Source organism: Notechis scutatus, chromosome 10 (genome assembly GCF_049901735.1).
Source record: "Notechis scutatus isolate UNSWTSFEM ecotype Mainland chromosome 10, rNotScu1.2, whole genome shotgun sequence".
Lineage (NCBI taxonomy): Eukaryota > Metazoa > Chordata > Lepidosauria > Squamata > Elapidae > Notechis > Notechis scutatus.
The window spans coordinates 22,560,730-22,575,929 of record NC_142018.1 but is presented as its reverse complement, the minus strand read 5'-3'; the positions used below and the strand labels follow the sequence as shown (position 1 = coordinate 22,575,929).

The window sequence follows — 15,200 nt, the reverse complement described above, 5'->3', positions numbered from 1 at the left end:
AAATCCTAATCCAGAACTGAGGCTTCCACCATCCTCCTCTCCATGTGGACACATCACAGCCATTCATTGGTGCCTTGATAAAATTTGGGAATCCTCTTTTAAAACTATTTTGCTGGATTCTTTTGACTGTTACTTTCCAGCTTTAGTGGAGTCTCTCTTGAACCAGTCACTACACAATGAATGTAGTACTTGCAAAATTAGAAGCTGTGACAAGTGCTGCAACGTAGCGTGGTTGTTATTCCCCTTGCAGGGCAGGTGTGTGCACAACCCAGTAAACGGCCACCTACTCATAGCAACACAATAGTCTCTGGGTGCTTGAGGAGCTGCCTTCCTAGCTGTGTTCATGAGATTCTGGGCTAGGCATATGTGATACACTAGATAAGGAGCTGAGCTGTAGATCAGAACTTAAATTCTGCTCCATTGATGGAGCCTATTTTGTTAGAATTGCCTTGAGCGTCTAGGAAAGAATCGCCAGCACAAATGTAATTATAAAAAATACAAGACAAATACATTGGTAAACTCCTTTATTCCACTTCATGTTTGTGAAACATCCTCCCCTGAATACAATCCCACGTGCCAGGGACCACCTGTATGCAGCAGCCAGTGCCAGTTCAGTGAGGGCAGCCGGAGGTGGCCAGGGCCCCCCTCACTCTTCTGTGGAATGAGGTCTCTTTGCTTTGTCCAGTTTGTCCAGCACCTCACTGTAAACACTGATCATCTGTGGACAAAGGTCACCCCAAATCCTTTAACAATTCAGCGTGATGGGCTGAGGGGGGGCTGGGCCGCTCAGCCCTTCCATTAACTGAAATACCCAGGAGAGCTGGGGGAAGCAACGGGCACAAGGACTATGAAATGCCACCTCTCTGCAGTTCCTTGGACTCCTTTCAAGGAGCTGCTTCGGAGGGGGCTGCTGTGGCAAAGGACGCCACCTGCTTTGGTTTCAGGGTGAGGTATTTACACCCCTGAAACCAACCTTTGGAACCCCCCTACTCCCCACGTGATGCCAAGTCTCCGTAAGCAGTTTCCTCCCCCAGCCATGCAGGGCAGACCTGCCGTGTTTGTCCCCCTTTATGATGGGCCATTTCATTGCTCTGGGTGTGATTAAGTCCTCTACTTGTCCGCCCACCCTCACCTGGTCCTCGTAGCTGTTCTTCAAAGTCCCCAGGTAGGCCAAGAACCGCATTCCTAGGCCACACCATTGCTCTGCTTCCTTGTACTTGCCGGCACAGTACTGGTATATTCCTGTGTTCCACGCTCTAGTCATAAGCCAGATTATCTCCACCTCTGGGAAACCAGCCTGTAGTGCCTGCTAACATTCCAATGAACACAACACGGTTTTTAGTCCAAGCTTAGTTTTAATGAAACCAAGACGGCCAAAACCCGTGTGGCTGTATTTTGCTTTAACGCAGCTGGGTACGTGAAGACACATACACCTAAGCTGCCTCATTTAACTGCCTGGACACAAGTGGGGCCCACCGAGAGGGTCTTGTTTTCATCCACCCGAGCCTGCGACGTTAACAGGGCAAGCCAGGCGAATGTCCTTCAAGAGTCCCGTCATCAAAAGAAGCTGCACGATACTAACTCTGTTGTCCAGCAAGGTCAGAGCATCTTCGAAATAGGCCCAGGCCTCCTCCAGCACACAAAGGTCTGCCTCAATTGGGCCGGAGGGCAGGGAAAGGTGGACCAAGCTGTGCAGGCATTTGCTGAGTGTGAAATACAATGGCAGGACAGGCCTGAGGTCAGCACCTGTGAAGTCCCTTCTTCCTGCCTACTTTACAAGGCACCCAAACCTCTCGCTGGGTCACCCCTGTCCAGCCCTCCCCTCACCCCAACTCAGGGGACCTTTCTCAATTGGGAAGGTCCACTCCAACTTTTCAGAAAGAAGGTCCTGAGTGAGGAACGCCTCCCTGGGCTTTTTTCCTCGAGAAGAAATAGTCAGCATTTGATCCACAACAGCCGCCCTCTCCCTATGCCTGTCCTCCCCACACACACCCAGCGGCTTCTCAGCTCCACTGCTTACCTGTAGGCGACTATATCCACTGATTCACCTTTCCCGAGGAGAGTCAAGATCCTCCCGAGAGCCCTCTTGCACACGGAGGGATAGTGAGCAGGGGATTCCATGGCCAGTGCTTGAGGAAGAGGTCATGAGAAAAAGAGACACTTTTGGAGCTGCTGCTGGGCACCTGCCCTTTGACCACACTACAGGGGCTGCCGCTCAGAGGAAAAGGCTGCAAGCACAGCATCACTTCTGCTGGGGCAGCAGGTGGCTTCATGGCCTCAGACTCACGGAAGCAGCCGTTCTCGTTTGAAGCAGCTGCCTTGAAACGCAAGATTCCTCCCAGGAAGGGGGGCGGGAAGGCCTGGCTCTTACAAGCAATGGTTTCCAGAGTCTTGATCTCCACCTGTGGAAGCGCCAGCACTTCGTCCAGCAGGCTGGACACTGCAGGAGAATTCAGCTTGGCACTGGCTTCAAACTCATAAAGCTGTAATATTGTATCTGTGGGGTCCTTGGAGAAATCCCTATGGAGCAGAAAACAAGTCTCATTTTAGTAGCTCACCAGGTATGACCGGGGGAGGCAAAACACCCCAGTCCGTACAGTTTCAGCAGAGCAAAGAGGTATTCTGGTTGGAGAGGGGCATTTCCAAGCCTATGAAGCCATCAGAGTGGACAACACCTGCCTGGTTTCCACTAAAAGATCAGCTGTCTCAACTGCATAGCTTCACTACGCTTGGAAGAAGGCTTCGGCCTCAGTTGACACTCAGGTTCTGGGTTCAAAGGGTGGCTTGAAAGGGTTCAAGGGACTCTTGCCTGAAACAGGCCTGCACTCCTGACGGATTTCAACCTCGGGGCAACCAACATCCCACTGCCATCAACTAAGGCAAACAGGTTTTACTGTTAATTTATTTTGGAATTGTAGAGATTCTAGCTCACCTGTTTGTTTCAAGACTTTCCAGATTGCTCTGCAGGACTGGATATACTCGAGGGCCTGAGTCAGCAGTTCAGCCTGCTTTGGAAGCCAACACACATTTCAGGTAAATTGCACGTGAGAACATCCCAATGTTGGTTGGAGTGTCAGGGAGAATGCATTTCCTGGTTTTTTGCATACATAAACTTATCTATTGATTACCAATGCCTAGATGGTTTTGTTTTTTTTTCATTTAAATGTTCTTCAAATTCTCCAAAGAAGCACAAAAGGGTAGAATGAATACAGGTTTACGATATAAAACGTAAAGCACTGGAGGCATGGACAATCATTTCTATAAGGCACTTAATCAGGAATGACACCAGGCCTTTCCTGAGGCACCAGTCCTAAAATACAAACGTTAACATTTATATTCTTTCAAATTCTACCTCATCAGCAAGCAGCAAATTGCTTCGGCTTATGTCCAGATCCACTGCAGCAGCCATGAGCAGGCACGTTCTCTGAGCGAGCAGGACAGCTTTATCAAGAGGACAAAACTGGGAGAACTGGAGCAAAAGGTATCAAGGCAGCCATAATTAGTTCCTGGACTCAGACCAGTCATTGCTGGCCGGCTACTCATCAGCCGGCCAGTGACAAGACACGAATGCGAAGGTAAACCTCAAAAGTAACGGAGCAGGGCTCCCCTCAAAAAGAACTTTGCACAAAGAACCCACATTTGCAACTGCAAAGACGTCAAAGAGAATTTAGGGAGAAGCAGCACATACCTTGAATGATAGTATAAAGAAATCTCTCATCACTTTTAAGCAGCCCTCGCTCCGCACAGCCAAGTTCCAAGCTCATAAAGCAAATAAAATGGATTGTCGGATTTAACAGCATCACCAGCGACAGTTATGACAATTCTTCTTAAGACAAAGCTTTTTCTCTTCTTAAAAAGTCACAGACTATTTCTGCATGGAGATTATGTGGGGATTCCTATTATTATGAAAGAATACCCCTGCTTTTTAAATACCCTTCTTTCTTTGATCCACAAAGATACATTCCCCAGCTCCCCTTCTTGGCATGTACAAGACAAAATGGTCATGGGAACAAGCTGTCTTGAACACCTGACCGAAGATGCCCACCGCTGACCAGCGCAAGAAAACCCGATTACTTGCACTCCTCCTTGTTTTGGGTTACAGGCCACGCCCCCAGTGCGGCTGCTTCTGTGCATGAATGCAGAAGGGGGGGGAGTGTCAGATGGCATCATTTTACACAGGAGGGAATGCAGGCATCCCTGATGTAAGCCCCCCGCTAAAGCATTTCCATATTATACTTTTTGTTTTGGAAGCATGATGATGCAGGGTGAGGGTGGGTGCCACGTCATGGCCTACCTATCTTTCTGAACCACTGAGCTTCACTGGCCCTGATTTCCAGCAACTCCGTTTCCTCTTTGTGCAACTCATCAAGTCTACGGTGAGCTGGAAGACACTAAGTAATGTTAGCAACAAAGATGAATTTAGGAACATTGTACATTCTGACTGGGACTTTATAAAGCAGTTGAAGATCTCTTAGGGTCCTGAAGAGATGACATTCTCCACTGCAGCCCTTGCTCTGCACTTAGTCAACAGACCCAAAGATCTAGCGAGTTTAATACCTGCTGTCAAGTATGATAGGAGGGACTCCATATCTTTAATCCTAAAATAAAAAAGTGGGAGTTATTTAACATTTCTAAACGATATTAAAGGGAGGAAAATATCTTCCCTGAACTAAACAAATAATAACACTGGTCTTCTATGAGGGAACAGAAATATGACTACAGGAAGGAAGAACTAACACTGGCGACAGGAGGGTGAAAAAGAAATTCTAAATCTAGGCTCAGTTACTACAGCTAAATGTTTATATCCTTCTACGCAGTTCCAGTTGCCATTTAACTTTTTCCACTAACACCTTATCAAAATCTGAGTATCCACAATTATTAGAAATGTAACTCACATCTCCTCTTCAGATGTCACTTTCGACAATACCAGTCGAATCAAACACCTGCAACAAAAGCCAATTGCACCATGTGATGTTTAGCAATCACATAATTTAAAACCTCCACCTTCCTTCAAAAGTGACTCTCTTTATTTTTAGCACTGTTTACTTTAGAGTCTGGGTGCTCCTTTGCTGAAATCACTCCATCACAAAAAGTCCACAGCTAGTGTTGAACCAAGATGGCAAAACTTTTAATAATAATTTGGTATAGATGGGCTCAAATTCAGGAGAACTAATTTAAGAGATACGTTTTAAAAAATGAATCTGAAACAAGATTTCATGTAAAACAAATCCTTCCCAGATATAAAATGAGGGCATTTTAAGGAAATATAAAAAAGTACCAGTCTTCATATTTTGACAGCAAATTATGAAACAAACAGCATTTATATACGTTACTCACTTTACTGCTGTAAGCGCTTGCTGGCAATCCTGCAAGTGTTGAGATAAATATCCCAAGGCTTTAATAGCCATATCCCGTTGATCATTCTGAAGGAGAAGCACTTTAATTAGCAATATAAATATGAAAAGTATAACTTCAATGTGATCTTGTTCTACCTGAACACAATGAATGTCATATTTGAAACACAGTTCGAACATGGTCAGGCTGAAAAACCCGATCCCTGTATTTGGAGAATCTTAATTCAAAGCACAAAATGTGGAGCAAATGCTAATGCTGAGAGACACCATGAGGACTAGAACATCACCCTCAGCTCCACTGTCTTTCACTAACTCTCTTTCTCTCTCTCTCTCTCTCTCCAGGGTGGTCATCCTAAGTATCCAACTAAGGATACAGTATCCCAATTTTGCTTATTCCCCTCTTCCCACCCCTTCCTTAGCTTTTGCTTTTTTTGCAAATTGCCAGCCTCCTGGAGAATGGAATGCTCTGCTTTTACCGACTCTCTATAAATTTTTCAATTAAAAAGGACAAATTATAGAGATCCCACCAGCCGCGAGGATCCAATCTGTACCTCCAAGGCAAACTGTGCTGCTAAGCTCAGAAGGTTGGTCGCCATAGATCCTTCCATGAGTGGTTTGCCTTCTGTGAACTCTGCAGCCGATTTCTCCATTGCTACAAATGCATCCCAAGCTAAAAGGCAGACGAGAGACATTAATGGCATCCTTGACTTGCTCATTTAAACATGGATTGATTCTTTTCAGTCAAGCTCTATTGCCAGTTACTCTTCTGGCTTGAATCCTCAATTATGTTTAATTAACTGACATATATGAGAAAGATCTATATTAAAACAACATGCAGTAAAATATATTATGTATGTCTAGAAAAATTACTTCATTGTTCATGGCTGCAAATTGTAGTCTGTCTTTCTGAATATACTTTTCTTATTCTATGTATTTTTCCTATTTATAGTGCCCTTTATTCTTTTTACCATTTTAATAGTTTCATGATCTATCCAAAGAACCCTAAATCTGGTGATCAAGAAATATATAAAAGCTACATAGTTAAATACATTATTCAAATAGGACATATTAAAGCTCATGCTGAAATATACCAATAGCAAACTGTTGAAGGTTATAATGTATGCCCAAGTCATTCATTTAAAACCTAAAAATATTCTACCCTGATTCCAAATATATGATGAAATAACAGTGGTGTAACTAAAAATCACTACTATTTTTCACACTCTGATAATAGTGATTAGCATCTTTTTGATGACATTAATAACAACAAGCAAGCAAGCAAGAGGGATTACCAAAGTGACAGTGTGCTACCAAGAAGCATTTCTGCTCTACGTAGAGGGAACAAAATGCCCTGAATTCTGAGATGACACGTCCTGGACAGTCAAAGGTTTCTAAATCTGGAACGTTTACATTCTTTCCGCTGAAGCCCTTTGTGTAATTTGCCACGTTCTCTTCAAAATATAATTCTATGCAGAAAATATCATTTGTGAATTCCACTTTGTGACAAGAGGTGCTTGTCTGACCTTTAGAGGGCAAAGGTGGGACAAACAGACTCTCTCCTTCCTTGCCCTTAAACGGATGGATTACACATTCACTGGCCCAGTAAAAGCACCAGGGGGTTTACCTTTGAGGGTATTTTTCTCCAGGACTGCTATTTTATAAATATAGAAGTGAGTGAAGATGCTGTTTGGGTCGTATCTTTCCGCCTTCTTGACAGCCTCATTAGCCTTTAGGTAAAAAGAATCAGCCCAGTTAGTGACAACAATAGCCAGATAACCGGTTAATAACAGGTATATAATTAGTATCCATTAAATGCTAACATTTCTGCAATAAAAGGTTCATATTATCATATTATGTTATATTATAATTATGTCATGTCATATTACATTGAACAATTACTGTAATATATCCCAAATGAAGCAACAGAGTAACTCTTGCACTGTCTGGTTGATACAGCCACACAACAGTTTCTCTTTTTCATTTTTAAAGTCCTTAGGTTCAACTGGGTCAATAAAAACAAGATCAATACATTCTCTGCTGACAAGATGAGACGAGAGTCCCAGCAAAGAGGGTGGCTTTGCTTCTGCAGTGATGCTGGCAAGGGAATTGTCACGCCGGAAGCTTTGAAAGAAAAGAGGAGTTGGCAAGGCTTCCACCCCCTCCTGGTTCTTCCTAGAACAGCCAAGGGCCATGCAAGCATTCTTCTTCCCTAAGGAGTCTGAAGTGAGGGACACATTGTGTGCCGTCATAGGTGAGCACTGCAAATCATGCCAGAGACATCCTGAGACAAACGAGGCAACATCTGCCAGAATAGGATGTTCCTTTGGGAAGGGACAGGCTGCATGACCTCTGGGTCTTCCGTAGCAGACAACAAGCTTAAGAATACGCCTCGGGAAAAGGCCCACTTTACATGAATTAATATTAACGTGCTAACAACCCCAGCCAAGAAGCAGATGGATTTGATACCCTCCGACACATCTTCTCCTCCTTGTGAAGATTATGGGCTTCCATTGCAGGTGATGACCAAGGTGAAGCATATAAGCCTGATGAAGATCCTTATCTACAGGTATAAAGAGAGGCCCTGTTCTCTGGGGCTTCCTGGAGCTCAGCCTTCCATATTGAGTAGTAAAACGACACCAATCCCCCCACCCCCACCCCTCTCCCTTCAGAAGGAAACAGCCCCTGATTCCAAGCCCTTGTCGGGATTCCTTCTCTGCCCAGGGAGAAAGTTAAAGAGGATACAAAGAAGAAGGAATATACCTCGCCAGGCTCTTTCAAGCGAAGATAGCAAGCAGCCATGTTCCTGTACAGTTTTGCCAGGTTCTGCTGCTCCGTCTGCCCAGATGCATAAAAGCTGAGAGAGTAGTTGTACCACTGAAGGGCTTCGGGGTAGCTCTTGGACTAGAAAACAGCAACCGGGTCTTAATGTTAGGCATGCTCTAAGCACGTGCCTGTAAAAAGGCAGAGAGGCGGGTTCCTTTCTCAGACCAGGAGAGAAATCCCCAAACTTTCTCATTTACTATGTACATTCATTAAAATTAGTTACCATGAGCTTAATCAGGCACCCCAATCTCAGTGCAAAGCAAGGGACAAATCTTCAAGACAGAGGATGAACACAACATACGCCAGATATTTTCACAATATTAGCCACTTGCATAGTTATCTTCAGGAGTTTGGAATATATTAAATGACAGGTAATGAACACTATCTATTTACTCTATAATATTATCAATAATCTGAATTGGAGGCTCTCGGATTGCAACTTTAAGGTATTATCTGCATACGTTGAAAAGGATACGCTGACTTTGCTCAGAGGTAATAAGAGGACAAACCTCGTAATTCTTAGCTGCTCTGTCCCACAAAACAAGGTGTAAACGGCTGAGTATTTCAGGAGGCAGCTGCTTTCCTGCGCTATGTGCTAGAACGATAAATTTCAGAATTTCACTAATTCTACAAATCTGAAGAATGTCTACATGTCTAACTATATTGAGACCTAAGTTCATCTATGACACCTAGCAATACTAAGCAAGATTTCACCTGAGAGCTCAAAATACTGCTACTAACATTTCCAGCACCACATTTCAAAAGTGGATTCTTTGAATCATGGTTAAAAGTTGGACGATTTAAAGATAAGCTTAAATTAAGCTTAATCTTTATTGGTACATAAAGTTACACAATTTTAATCAACACGAAGTTATAATTGCTGGATTTCTTAGCTGAAAATTTCAAGCAAAAGAGGTTTCTTCCAAGTATCTACCCTAGAATAGTATAATTAAAAGCTGGACCCAGACCTGCAATGGCATCTTCAATCATTCCCTTGGCGAGGGGCTCCTTCATTCTCTGTAAGAGTAGCTCGATACGAAAGAGAAGGACTCTGCCGGCATCCGGGGATCTTTCAAACAGCTGAGATGCTGATTTCAGAAAGTCAAATCCGATGGCTTCCCTGAATAGACATGAAAAGAGGTTGGGCATTTTGACACCAGGGAAAGCTGAGAGAATTCATATATTTATTTCTCAGTAACAGAAACCTGATTCCTCACTATGTTGTTCTTCCAGAACAGTCATTAAGGCACAGATTTCCATATCAAAAGCTTGCTGGAGCACTCTGACAGGAATCAAATTGTAGGTCTGTGCATAGTCCCTACAATGCTGCAATCGTGCTAATTGTAGGCCTTTGGCTGAAAATGCTGCTTATCCAAATTGTGTCTCTTCAAATCAACCTGAGCATCGAAATGAAGATTTATTCATTGTCCCTTTGTTTCATTCATTCCCACCTAGCCAATGCACCTGCACCTATTGCCTACATCCTGCTACTGGGTAACTCTGGCACTCTGTCAATTCACTTCCCTTTATTGCAAGATGATAAATCATAATTATAGAAACAAGTTTGCAGAAAATTAAGAGTTTGTTAAAAACACACACAAAGAAAATACATTAGGTAGATGTCCTTAATATTCCCTAAATACTCTTACAATGGACACAGATGCCTAACTGTGTCCCGGAGGGCCCTTCAGTCTTTATACCTTTCATGTTCAAGAAGCAACCTTGCAGTGTCCAGACAGATCTCCAGAGAAACCTCAGGCTGCAGAAGTTCAGTGACAGCTGGAAAGCAGCAACAGCAAGGTTAGCATGTTCACTAAAAGGGTGTGTGTATGGAGGGGGGGGGGAGTTAAACTACAAGTACTTTGTTTTATACAAGAATGACCAAATAAAAAGTTATAAATTTAATAATAAAATTCAACATTTATTATGGCAAAAAAAAAAAGAATGACCAAATAACCAATGGTCTGAGAGCCCTGGTGGACAGAAAGGATAATTTATACTGCTATGCAGCAGGAAAATACACCCAATAATCTTTGCTTTTAGAAAGGAGGAAAGGAAGAATTCACATGAGTAAACATGGACGCTCTTTGTAAAACTCTTTCAAGAGCTCCTGCATTAGTTTAAAGTTCCTTTCCTTTGTTTAGAACCAAAATAATAAATCAGCTTAACTTAAACCTGCACAAGTTAAAGTGAAGCTGCTACTGCTACAGGCTAAGAAACAGTCCAGTTCTGTTAACTTCCTTCTCTGTTACAACTCAGATATTCTTTAGAGTGGTAAAGTTGTTGATTTTATGCTGAACCAAGAATAATACCTTTTCTAATATCTTCATCCGATGCATCACCTTTCAGGAGAATTTTAATTTTTAAGTAAAAACCAGCTGGATGTAAATTCTCCTGTAAATTGAAACATCAAGATATTATTTGACACTCAAACTATTTTTAACAGATTCGGGGTATTTTTAACTAGCTGCTGGGACAGCACAGCCTATTCATAAAGAATGTCAAACCTTTTCATGAGTGTTATAGAATAATCTTAAATATCATTAGCAACAATCTACCAGCTATTGCCAGATTACCAGTTAATAATTATTGTTCCTATTAGATTTATGTCCCATTTTTTTCCTTTTGGAAACTCAGGACGGTGAGCCCAGTACTCTTCCTATTTTCCCCCGAGATAGAATTCCAGAGGGTAAATTGCTTTGGTCCAAAGACACCAAAAAACTTCCCTGATGAAGGATGGACCTGAACCACACCAGTTAACCACTGCCGGGTGCTTAATCTACCATTTGAGTGCCTCAAAATCTTTTAACTCAGAAGCCTCATATCTAAAAAGTTATAAATCCCAGAGACCTCAAACCATTCTCATTTTAAATAGTAAAATATTTTATTTTATTTTTTTACATAATTTTGAATTAAAAAAAACCCTATTAGGACCAATAAACTACACTGGCCTTAATTTTATCAGATGCATAGAGATGAACTGAGATTTGTATGCATACTATGCATACATAAATACATCATGACTGTTTGGTATACATCAGATGAAGCAGATTGCAGCTCACAAAAGCAGATATCTTTTAACAAAGTTTGTTGGAAAAGGTACTACTAAATTATTTCTTCTCTATTATTGCTTTCCTTTACGTATGTAATATCTTGGGAATCATTCCACTGATTGCAAAACTCTTAACCAGAATTAGCCTAGCCCAGAAATCAACCTCACCTCATTAGCCATGATGATAGCCTGGAGAGCTTTCTCTCGATATTGTTTATAATCCCACTCCAAATAGACAGTAGCTAATAATCGTAGCACTTTTGCCTATAAATAAAATAAAATAAAATAAATATTTACACTCAAAAGGCTGAGAACTGGAGAAAGGCAATAAAGGTCATGTATCAATAGTTCTCACACTGAGTGACCAAGATTACAGATGATAGATTAACAGATATTCTCCAATGGATTACAAAGATTGCTCACTTGCATTTCTTTACTGATTGAAGAGTTTTTTTGCATCTTTCCAATTTCATAGCTGAGGCTATTTAATAAAAGAAACAGAATGGATTCATTGACCATGGAGGGAAAAAAAACCACTTGATAAGTAAATACCTGCCCTAAAGATGCATATTCACAAGGATGACCCGAAACATGCCAAATGTCCTGGCATTGTGGGGTATTAATTTTGCAATGTTATTATTTGACATACTGCGCCTTAAACACTTAAAAAACTATACCGGAGGTCTTCTACTGTAAAGCTATGAAAGGAACAGAACAGAGTAGATGAAGTTTTTTTCCTCCGGGGTGAGGGGTAGGATATAAGAAGTCTTCAGGCATATCTCTGTATTATACACTGCACTAACGCTCACAAAACAGTCTTCTCTTTCAAATATCCATGATAGAACAGGGGTTTTGGGGGGCAAATAATCACTCTAATTTGTATTTTAAAGCCAGCATGCATGTGTTATGCAGGCATTTGGAGAGACTGCAACAGTTTTCTCTCTTTAATCCAGAAATAAATCATATGTACAAACCCTGTTTAAATGGCACCTTATTATAAGTAAATTACATCTGCAGATTTACATAACTGAATAGTGATGATTGCTTTATTTGAGAAAAAGAAAGCTAGAGTTAAGAGAATTCTGAAAGAAGCAACATCCAGAGTTTCTACTTTTTTTTTTTTTTTTTGCATCAAACCACCTGGGCCCTTCAAATGCATTTATAAATTACCTTAGCCTTGACTACCTCTGCAGCTAGAAGAATCTTTAAATCATTAGATGGAATCAGATAAATGCTTGTTTTGAATCCCAGTGGCTATACACAGGGCAGAATTTGACATTTTATTTATTGCTTATCAAAATATTACCTAAGCCAAAAGTAATAGAGTCAAATTACCTGAGCCAAAAGGAGCTCTGCTCATATATCTTGAATTCATATGTTTCTATGCCAAAGTTATAGCATAGGAAAGAAAGGTAACAAACCTGTAATTAAATTAGATTAATTTATGTCAGTTTCATAATTGCTGTTTTAAAAAGCTAAGAATTAACCAAGTTTGTTTTTTCATAGCTCTGAAGGACCAGGGCAGTACAACAGAATAAAAAAGCATTTAAGATCTAATCTCTGACCTCTTTTGGCAGCCTTATCAGGATGTCTTTACACCGCTGAACACACGTGACTGCTTTCTGAAAATCTGCTAAAGCAACTGCCTAAGAAAGCAACATGATATGCTAATGAATTGCTTGGATGACACATGGGCTCCTTTTAAATAAATGTTTAAAAATTTAATACAATTTTGCATTAGAGAAACTCTCACAAAATGATATATCAGATTTAGTAGCAATATGGGAGGCAGCAATCCAACAAATTGTAGAATATATTTATTGAATATAGAATTACAGAATTCTATTTAGTGTAATATTGCTACTGAAAAATAACAATATGAATAAAATTCACTTATTGCCATCATGCTGCTGCAATGAATTGAATTATTTTTCAAACATACAGATTCAGCCTGGTAAGACAGAACTTTGAATATATCTTTCTGTATGCCAGCTTTGTGGATATTCGCCTCAGCCTCATTGCTGCAGTCCTTGTTCAACTGGTCATAAAGTTTCTCTAGATCCTGTAAAATAAAGCACACAATAAGGTTAAAATACATGCAACCACTATTATTATGTCACCTACTAAAAACTTACAAACACTGGACTTACATGCAGGGCAATGTCAAGGAATTTATTTGCAATGGCAGGTTTTCCAACATCCACCCAACCTTTTCCAGTCTTCATTAGCATCTAGATAATAAAAGATAAAGGCAGATTTAAAAGGAATCAGAAATTGGCAAATATAGCAACTAGATATAGGTATTTCATGTAATCTTTTAAAGACTTTTAAATGTAGCTGCTTTAGGCATAATAAACATCCTCACATTATCTGTTAAGGTAAGAATATACATCATGCTATCCTATTTCTACATCACTTCTCAGCTATCAGTTTGTTTAAACCTTTGGTTTGCAACCAGCCAAAACTACTGTCAATTTCTCTTGGACACAGAATAAAAATTTGAAATGTATTAGAAAATAATATTCTTCCAACGTTCTTGAACCTTATCAATTCTTTAGCATTTCAGGAAACAGAAGACAAACACAAATAATATGTGGACATAAAGTATATTACCAAAATTTGCCTTCGCATCATCTCCTCATTTGGATCACTCACTTCACAAATCATCATCAAGTTGCAGGCTACATGGCGTACTAGAGAAATGTGCAAAGACATTAACTGTTTCAATGTTCAGTGAAAATATAGAGGATAAGAAAAATATTTGTGATGTGGAGTAAATGCAAAAGGCATAAACAGTATGAAGGGAAATACGTTTGAGAGCGATACATGCTGTGCTCAGTGCCCCATTTCCATTTGTTCTGATTCATTCACTCCAGCATCAACTTCAGAAAAAAAAGTATAGCAAACCCTAATGCAAACCCCCTCTATCTCTGACTCCCTTTAGTGATCACATTAGAAATAAAATATTCTTATATTGCAAACACTGTGATATAATGGGGCACAGAAAGGTAGAAAACATCTATAGATTTTCAAGAAAATAAGGACGTTCATGAGAGGTTATGCAAGAAGCTAAACAGAAAACATTTTACTCATTTTAGTAAATCAAAATATTCTTGCTATGATTTATAGCTGTGAATTCAAACTGACATTTAACTCTTTGCATATCAGTGATACCAGGAGCTGATTTTTTTGCAACAGTCCAATTCCATAAGTTAACTGCACTTTCTTCAACCTGTAGGGGAGAAAAACAAGGATAAAAATCGAAAACCCTTAAAATTCATAAAATCATTTAAATAGAAACAAAACAGCCAAAGTATTAAAGCTATGTAATGTTTATTTAACTTCATCATAGGACATTTGGAATCCCAGGGAAAGGTAGGAAAACAGAAAGAGGAGCTAGTAGTGATCACTTTGCAAAAAAAGTAGAGATGGACAGAAGATGGCCTGGCAGATGCTGGTAGACCACTCACTGGCTAGTCTGAGATGATTCAACAAATATAATTTAATGAGATTTTTTAGACCGTCTCTCTTCACTCTGCTCAATTATGCTGAGAGAAAGGCTTGGGCTAATGCATAGAAGCTCTTCTATACCTTTGGAGATATGTGGAAGAACTGAATATTAGCACACCAAATGTGTGTAATCAGATTTTTTTGATGGGCTACTTCCCTAAATTTTCAACCTGTTGCCTCTAATGATTACTGCTTTTTTTTCTCTCTCTCTCTACCTGGGCTTTCTGATTCTCTTTCCACTTCTCTTTATGTGTATTTTCTATCTTGCTGAACAGCTTCTCAATACTGTCTGCTATATCAAACAACGTCTCTTGGTTCATCAATTCTTGAATTAACTCTGAAAGATATAACAACATCAGAATAAAAAGAGGCAGCAAATTGTTTTCAACTCAGGCAACTTAAAATTTCTCGTTCCAGTAGCTAAATAAAATGCCAGAGCCCAAGGTTGTCAGTTGATGGGA

At 40.4% G+C, this 15,200-nt stretch overlaps 1 protein-coding gene across 1 annotated transcript; it reads right to left on the bottom strand.

Annotated features, from left to right (window-relative positions):
- Nucleotides 1-509: 509 nt before the first annotated feature.
- TEX11 (testis expressed 11) lies at nucleotides 510-15,095 on the bottom strand. The gene is made up of 28 exons (XM_087972346.1): nucleotides 14,955-15,095; nucleotides 14,377-14,461; nucleotides 13,843-13,922; nucleotides 13,380-13,460; nucleotides 13,172-13,291; nucleotides 12,795-12,875; nucleotides 12,565-12,650; nucleotides 11,653-11,710; nucleotides 11,398-11,493; nucleotides 10,490-10,571; nucleotides 9,878-9,956; nucleotides 9,146-9,297; nucleotides 8,687-8,772; nucleotides 8,115-8,255; nucleotides 6,979-7,081; nucleotides 5,906-6,024; nucleotides 5,338-5,423; nucleotides 4,896-4,943; nucleotides 4,558-4,598; nucleotides 4,295-4,381; nucleotides 3,689-3,759; nucleotides 3,353-3,469; nucleotides 2,929-3,008; nucleotides 2,372-2,520; nucleotides 2,021-2,129; nucleotides 1,583-1,703; nucleotides 1,133-1,306; nucleotides 510-718 (listed from the first exon to the last, which is right to left on the bottom strand). The coding sequence occupies exons 1-28, from the start codon at nucleotides 15,093-15,095 to the stop codon at nucleotides 647-649; spliced, it is 2,745 nt and encodes a 914-aa protein (XP_087828472.1). The 3' UTR covers nucleotides 510-646.
- Between the last annotated feature and the right edge of the window lie 105 nt (nucleotides 15,096-15,200).

Excerpts from the sequence above, each read along its gene's own strand:
- TEX11 (XM_087972346.1), bottom strand. The coding sequence starts at position 15,095 with ATGTTGTTATATCTTTCAGAGTTAATTCAAGAATTGATGAACCAAGAG. Across the intron at positions 5,424-5,905 it reads CAGCACAGTTTGCCTTGGAG|AATGATCAACGGGATATGGC; the intron begins GTACAGATTGGA and ends CTTCTCCTTCAG. Across the intron at positions 3,760-4,294 it reads TCAGTGGTTCAGAAAGATAG|CTTGGAACTTGGCTGTGCGG; the intron begins GTAGGCCATGAC and ends TTGCTTTATGAG.